The 8,011-nt window shown below is 47.3% G+C and overlaps 1 protein-coding gene across 1 annotated transcript in view; it reads left to right on the top strand.

Moving 5' to 3' along the window:
* The window catches only part of NEGR1 (neuronal growth regulator 1), a 107,486-nt gene that overhangs the window by 43,942 nt on the left and 55,533 nt on the right, over positions 1-8,011 (top strand). Inside the window, exon 5 of the mRNA XM_026853842.1 lies at positions 4,603-4,723. Coding sequence (XP_026709643.1) covers positions 4,603-4,723 — 121 coding nt within the window. The remainder of the gene's footprint in view (positions 1-4,602; positions 4,724-8,011) is intronic.

The following is an 8,011-nucleotide window of genomic DNA, read 5'->3' on the forward strand; positions in this document are numbered from 1 at the left end:
ACACGTATTTAGATCGATATTATATTCCTTCCCATTGTTACAACCTCAAAATCCTTTACACAGGAGAAAACACGTGCAGGCCCGGCAGCATGAGAATGCCGACAACTGCAGCAGGACTGACAGGAATAAGATCAAACCGTGAATGTCTTCTCAAAAACGAGTCTGTGGAAAAAATGGAATAAGCGGGGGCCCGAGAATCTCTTCCCGTGTGTTTGTCTCTCGCCTTTCCAAAACAAACCTTGGCAAGGGGAGCAGCAGGTATTTTGGTGTGTAATTTCATCTGGAGTTATTCAGTCTTCCACACCAATGGGAGCGGTAGGGCCTGACGGGTTTTTGGCTCAGCACATCGCTAATCGGGACGCCAGAATTGTGCCTGCATCCCGCCGTTTGGCTTTGTACTAAAAACAAGAAAATAACCTGACAGTGAAAAATCTAAGAGATTGGTGGCTCTAATCTATCTTCGGTTTGTGTTTTCACACCAGTATTAACCAGGGATTTCCTAGAGCATAGAATATTGATTTTTCATTTTTATTCTCAACAAACAGAAGCTGAAATCTTTCTGAAAGGGAGATCTAAGATAACTTCCTTTTCAGAGTTTTCCAGTATTTTCCAGACAAAGCTCTGCCTCGCTGGACAGCAAAGCTCGGCATCGTGATTTGTAGCTGGGATCCAGCTGGCATCCCCTTCCCAGCTGCACCAGGAGCGCGATGCCTGGGGCTCCTGCCTGAAAAAGCATCAGCAAGCTGTATGGTTTTATGGATCATTTAATTTTAAAATTTATTGCCAATGCTGTTCTGCGTTTATTTAAAAAACAAACAACCAAACCAAAGGAGGAAAAAAAAAAAAAACAAAAAAAACCACAAAACACCATGCAAAAAGTAAGGAGGCCACGCCGAGGAGCATGAAGGTGGTGGTACTTCTTAGGAAAAAAACTTTCTGCATGACTCAGGCCTTTGCTGGTCTTTTATTTGCTCTTTCTGCTTAGCTCATGAGAATTAAATATAGTCAGTGGAGTGTGCACACAGTGTGGTAGATTAATTTCAAACCCAGGGTTTTTTGTAATTAATCCCACCCACTCTGAATTAGAAAAAAAAATAATATATTTTTTCACTCCCTTTTCATAACACAGAAAAAAAATTGCTGCGTACCACAAAACTCTCCAAGGAGCTGCTGCATGGTGGCATGGAGAAGGGGCCGGGTAACCTTCCTGCTATTTAAGGGCTTGCAGACCCCGTGGAACCCGTGGGGTGGTCACGGCTCTTGTCTCGCACAGGACAAAACCCGTGGTCACCAGAGTCTGTCAGGGCCTGAAATGCAAAACCCACGGCCACTGAAAATCTTCCCGGCGTCTTTCGGTGGTGATGGAACTACACGCGATGTCGGTAGCTTAAACTCAACTTGCAGTTCATGAAAGCTTGCTCAGCGTTCAACCCAGGGCGTTATTCGAGGATCTCTCCTAGAATTTCTCTCTGGTGTCCTCAAAAATAGATTCTATCCACTTTGGCCTGCCAGTTTATTCCAGGTGCGGCAAATTTCCATCCCTCCCTAGGGCAGGATCCCCAGCCCTGCTGGGAGACTGCCCCGTGGAGCGGGCATGGCTGGAGGCTGCCTCAACACCCGGGAGAGCTGATACAGAAATAAAAGGTGATCGGTAAAGGAGAAGCGTGGGGCAGCATCCCCCCATGGGTTGCACAAATGTAAAATGGGCACCTGCGCTAACGCCATGGGAATCCCATGGGAAATGGGGGCAGAAACGCCGAGTTAAGGAGGATGTCCTCACGGGTAGGAAAGCAGCACGTGCAACCCATGAGGAGCAACCTTCCCATCCCACCCGGCAGCATATTCCCCAGAGTGCGGCACCTCGCGTTGGGCGCGCTCACTCAGGCTAAGTGGGGGGGAACTGGAGGGCTTCCAGGCGCCACAAACTCACGTGTGTTTTTTGGAAGATGTGATGTCTGAAATGAGAGAGAATCAGCTGAGCTTCTTTTAGACTGAGTTGGTTTGGATAAATGAGGACTGAGAGAATGAGCGCACAAGTCTTTAAATGCTTTCTTCAAATAGAAATTTAGTCTTATTTCTCAGATGACCGGGAACAAAATAAGCAGCAGTTTAAAACTACAGCACCTGCGTGGATAAATAAGTGTCGGTGCGTTGCCAGCCAGGCTGGCTGTGGGTCTCCCCGGAGCTTCAAAATGCCAGGTGGGAGGGGTCCACTGGGACCGCCCGGGTGGGCAGGTGGGTGGACCAGGTCCCCCAGCGATCCAGAACCGCAACGTCAGACAGACACAGGTAAACGGGCAAGTCATCTGGTGTTTCTCTTCACTCTGGGCGTCTGGGGTCAGTGCCCGGCAGCCGTGAGACCCCGGACCTACTTGCTCAGGGTGATGGTCCCCAGGAGCTCAGCGACGCGTCTGGACCAGCCTCGGACACACCAGCCACCGGTGAACTAAGGGTGGAGAAATGTCCTAGGGGTTCTGTCCCAGTGGTCACGGCTTGAGGGAAATTGTGGGAATGCTGGGGAGCAGTCCGCAGTCCCAGGGAGGTGGAAACCCTGTGTGAGAGGTAGACCTGCCCCCACCCATACTCCAGCTCTTGGCACTCTCCAGGGATCGCGTGCCCATGCAGCAGGCTTCCGATTTCTTCCATCGTTCGGGTGATGCTTCTGTATGGTTTATCTCGCACAAGTTTTGCTTTTGTATGATTCACCTTGGTCGCTCGTAGCTGTTGTGCTTTTGAACGCTTCGGAAGCACAAGCTGGGCTCTGAGCTCTGTGGGGCTTGAGGAGGTGCTGGTGCCACGCGGTACCGCAGGAGCAAAGGCAAAATGTGGCCGGTTCACAGCTCTTCGTGATATCAGTCTCACTCAAAGTTATTTTTTCTAAAAGTCTTGGCTGCACAAACCGCTTCATTTCTCAGGAAGGCGTAAGTTCATACGTGCCTGGTATTTTTATGGAGTAACAAAAAAAAAATCTGAATTTTTTATTTTCCTATGCAGATTAGGGAGTCGTCATGCAAATTGGTTATATCTTTATTATCCACTTGAAATTTTAATGTTACTGGTTGAAAGTTAATTTATGGATTGGTTTGATGCAATCGTTGTGGAGAGAAAGTTGAGGGCAGAAGGTATGTTTGGTGGCTGTGGGAAACCAATAGTCTGTCGGCCTGACTCGGGGCAGGACTTGCGAGATGGGTGAGACAGAACCAGTCGTCTGTTCGATCCCCCCTGAAATGCACTCACCCGGCGCCATTAAACATTGAGACTTGTGTCGAGGTGCTCAGAGTGCGCGTTTGCGTTCCCGGGGCTGGGAGGGCTGGGTTCCCGTGCGATGGCCTACGCACCTGGAAAAGGTGGTGCTGGTGAAGGATGGGTGTGCGATGAGGTGTGCGATGGAGCTGACCCGCCTGTGCGGGGAACCCGCCTGTCACTCTGCTCTTCCCTCTATCCGAGGCTTCGTTAGCGCGGCTGGTTCCCGTAAAAGATTACGGTCTCTTAACGTGGCGTGCTGAGCGATAGGGGAGACGGTGAAAGAAGCAGACAAGAGGCAGTCAGCATTTTACATGTACATAAATACCTTAAAACAACATCTGGAAAACTGCTTGGGGAAAAAAAAAAAAAAAAAACAACAAAACCAGATTTTTATTTATAAGTTCTGTGGTTTGGTTTTTATAGCGTTTTTACGATGCACATAAATTATTGTTTAAAAACAGAAAACGTAAAAGGAATTCCAGGGAGAAGGCAATTGTTGTTCAGCCTTTCCTTTGATAATCTCTTTCCTGAGGAATCTGTTGTGTTTTATTTTCAGCTTACGGTTGCCTTTCGCTGGCAACGGGAAAAACTGACAATCACTTTTTATCTTTATTTGTACCTGTAGTTCTAAGCTTAAAACGCCGATTGCTGTTTACAATGGTTGCTATTTAAAAAAAGACAAAATGCTTTTACTGAAACAAATCCGTATCCAATGTAATACTGGAAAAGTCATGTTGATACGTGGTATTTACAGTTGGCTCATAATTGTGAAGGTAAGTTTGTTCTTTTAATATGCAAAATGAGATCTGAAAGGCCGCCTAAGCCTGTGGGGTTTACGGGGCATTTGCAGAAGACACAATGCAGAAGATAAGTGGTGGTGGCCCCATCTTCGCCTTGGACCCTGCACCCCGGGTGCAGCCGTACCCCTCCCCAGCTGAGGGGGTCCCCCCTGCCGAGCCCCGCAGGACCCCGCAGCCTCTCGACCAGCACCGGTGTCGGAGCTTCGTGTGTTTTTCTCTGATTCTCAGGTTTTAAATACATCTTGTACAACGCTAATGCTTATAGTTACACGTTATGTTGAGTAACTGCGTTGGAAAAACAGCTTTTTTCAGTGTGGGATTGATATCTCCTCATGTCTCAGTTGTGTTTTTTTACACCAGATACACAGAATATATAGATCAGAATCTGCTGTGTGGGATAATTTTTACACTGCTGGAAGAAAACGTGATAGAATGTGAATCAAGCTGGAAAACATGCGCCAGGCTGAGAGTAACGTAAAGCGTGCTGAGGAGAAGCGGCGTTGAACAATCTGCGTATCTAGATGCAAATATCCATTTTACAATTCTTTTTTTTCAGTTGCCCCCACAATTCAGGAACTTAAATCCAGCGGTGTGGTGCTTGGAGGGAACGGACTGATACGGTGCGAAGGTGCAGGAGTTCCTGCCCCGGTCTTTGAGTGGTACAAAGGAGAGAGGAAGTAAGTAGCCGGTGCTCGCCGACCCCCTCGTGCTGCTGGGGATGCTGCCTGCCCGTGGGGACCAGGGTGGAAGAGAGAGGAGTCCGCCAGGCTGGCTTTGTCCCCCGTGGTGACAAATCCAGCGGGCTGTCCTGAAATTAATGCCGAGCTTTAAACAGTGGGTGCTCGGAGGTGTTGGCTACCAACAGCCATGTTGCTTGGCTTTCGGGGGAGTTTCTCAGTTGCCTCGCAATCGTAGTTTCTGCTCAAAAATGAGGTGGAAGCAGGCAGTCCACGGCCGGGCTGTGATAGTGATTATCACAATAATGAGTCTAACATTTAAATGTGCTTTGGTAATTACCGCTTTTAAGTATAATAGCCAGAAAGGCACTGAAAGGTCTACTAAAAGGATTATTTTTTTTTTCCCCCTTAATTCATCTTCATAGGTTTCCCACTGAGGGTTTTGGGAGTGGAAAGGTGGTTTCACAAACAAGATTTTCAAGCAAACCTTAAGGCATAGAAATTTTCACCCAGTTGCACTGATAATGGTCTGGGCCACGGGTTTATTGTCCGCAGGGATGAGCAGAGCTGCTGCCCATCGCAGCCTCCAGAAGGGGTTCAGGGGAGCGCCCCACTCAGACACCAAGAGCTGACTGTGTGTGTGCTCTGGTTTTCTTTACGGTCAGCTTCAATTTCAGGTCGTTAGTGCCGTGTAATAACAGGCATCTCTGTAGAGTCACCTTTACCTTAAAAAAAAATCAGCTCATTAAATGGGTAGATATTTTTGCATAGGAAGTTTGTTTTGCAGCTCTTGGCTCATGTAAGAGCTTGTTTCTGTTGGTGCAAAAAAAAAGCAAGTGGATTTTGTCCCTTGTAAGTGACTGTCCGTATGCACCTTCTAGCTTCTGGAATTTCCTGGCTTCCAAGTGCTGGGTTTTCTCAGCTTGAACATCCCATTAAACCTGGGCGTTGACATGAGAATATTAATGACCATTTTTCACAGAAAGCCATCTGTCAGCTCATTTCTCACTGGCCAGCTGCTCCCCTCCAGGAGCATTAGCGGCTCGTCTTCCTTCGTGAGTTTTCAGAGCAGTCATAACTATTGCACTCCAACCCTATCCTGAAGCAGTCTCTAAAACAATATAATCGATCTTTGCTATATATAACAGTAAACGTTTTTCTTCTGTCGGCAAAATTCATCTGCATCCCCTTGCCAAGATGCGTCCGCACGCTGGGGGAGGCGCAGGAGAGACTTTAGGTAGGAAGTATCGCAGTGCAGGTTTTAGTGCTCCGAACTCAAATAGCCATTCCCGGAGCCATAATCACTTTTCTCTTTACGGCACTGACCAATTCCTTTCTTCGCGAGCGCACTCAGTGCCGCGGTAGCAGCAAGAAAGACCAAGAAGAGCATTTTGGGATGCCCGAGCTGGGCCTCCTGCTTTCTGTTGCTGTTGGTGTTATCACCTGAGCCTCGCTATAATCAGCGAGAAATGTGCTGTCCTGTTGTGCCTTACTGCTCTCAAGTATTGGGTTAAATCTAATGGCCCATCCTTTTTTGCTGAACTGTTGTTGACTTATGCTACACATATATGACTACAAAGGTACCGGGCATCTCTGAACCTCCACCACGTGCAGGAAAGAGAAAAAGACATAGAGCTTTTTTTTATTATTCCTTCAGTGTTACCCTTTTACCTCCGGATGACGGAAAACCAGCACAGAATGAGCTTTGGCCAGCTCAGTTGTTGTTTTAATGCAAAACTTGAGCAGAGTCAACTTTCAAATGTAGTTCAGAGTACCACATACGTTATCCTGCAGATAATTTCGCAGATATAGTGCAAGACTAAATTTATATACTGGGATTGCACACCCTGCTATATTTTCTGCTAATAGAATACAGAGAATCTCATTTTCTTCAGTTATTCTCGGATTGGGACCTCTCTTTTTTTGTAGATCTGGATGAATTCTTGAATAAATGAACAGTGGGAGTTAGACCTGAAACACTAACTATACGTTCAGTCTCTGAAACAAGCCTTTTGGGTCTGTAAACTGTATTGTTGTTACTTAGATTAATGTAAATCCAAGCCCACAGTTTCCAGACTCCGGGGATCATCTCATCATAAAATAACCATTAAAATTAAACATAAATGCACTTGCAGACTGCATCCAGTTAAAACGACCAGTCTTCGAGGCAGAGAGCTTGCAGGGCTAATTCTGCCTCATCACCGAGCTCACAGGAGCTGCTGTGCTGTGAGTGCTGGTGTGTGAGCGTGTTCTGCAGTTTTTCCTGCCCGGGCCAAGGGCAAGGTGAGGAGCCCAAAGCCCCGAGAGCCGCAGCCCATGAGGGGTTGTGTGGGTTCCTGGGGCCGGACACCTCTGCTCACCTTTTGTAGCTGAGGAAGGGTGAGGAGAGCTCTCACAGGCAGGTTTAGGAGTGTTTGTCTTGTCAAAAGCAGTGTCTTGAACTCCACGCGGGAGCTGTGCAGACCCTGAGCGGAGGGTACCCCGAGCCGAGAGGGTGGGGCGGCCTGGGAAAGGGACTGGGTATTTGGGGGGAAAAGTTAGTAAAAGCATCTTAAAACTATAAAAGCGTGTGGCTTCCAGAACTGAAGGAGGATTCCCTATGGAGAGGAGAGTGGCTTCACGGCGCTGACTCCCAGCTTCTGAAATTCCCAACTGCTCAAGTGTGTTCTGTTGCCAGGTTACGCAGAAATTAGACCCCAGACATTAAACAGCCACAGGGAAGAAGCCCAAAAGTCACCCATCTAAAAATATTAATTCCCATATCCTTGACAAAGCAAACAGGACTTACATTTGAAACAACAGAACTCATTATAATGGCTTAATATATTATAATAACGTGAAGGTATTCAAATATGAAACCCAAGGTAGGTCCCCCCGGGGGATGGCACGGATGCATGATCTTTGTTGGATGCTCAGATGTAATCTCTGGAATAAAAAGGAGATCACTCTGCCTCTTATAACTAGTGGCACAGAGCAGTTGGGCGAGGAAGCGTGTAGGGTGGCTGCACACAACTTAAAACGCCGTTCCAGCCTGAGAAGTAACTTGGTAAAACCCAGACAAGGAATAAATGCTGTGTTCAGTCAATAAGCTACGCAGAGCAGCACACGGGAGTAATTAATTTAAAAGTAAAAGCATCTGGTTCTTGCAACTGCAAATGGAGATCCTCAAAACTGCTGAGTTTATGCTAACTAATGCCGACTCCTCGGTCCGTTAACTACGTGGCTTATTGATATGCACATCTATCCCATTCCGTTTACTCCACTCCCAGTTCTGCCCCCCCCCCCCCC

This window comes from Athene cunicularia, assembly GCF_003259725.1.
Source record: "Athene cunicularia isolate RWA chromosome 8 unlocalized genomic scaffold, athCun1 chr8_part1, whole genome shotgun sequence".
NCBI lineage: Eukaryota > Metazoa > Chordata > Aves > Strigiformes > Strigidae > Athene > Athene cunicularia.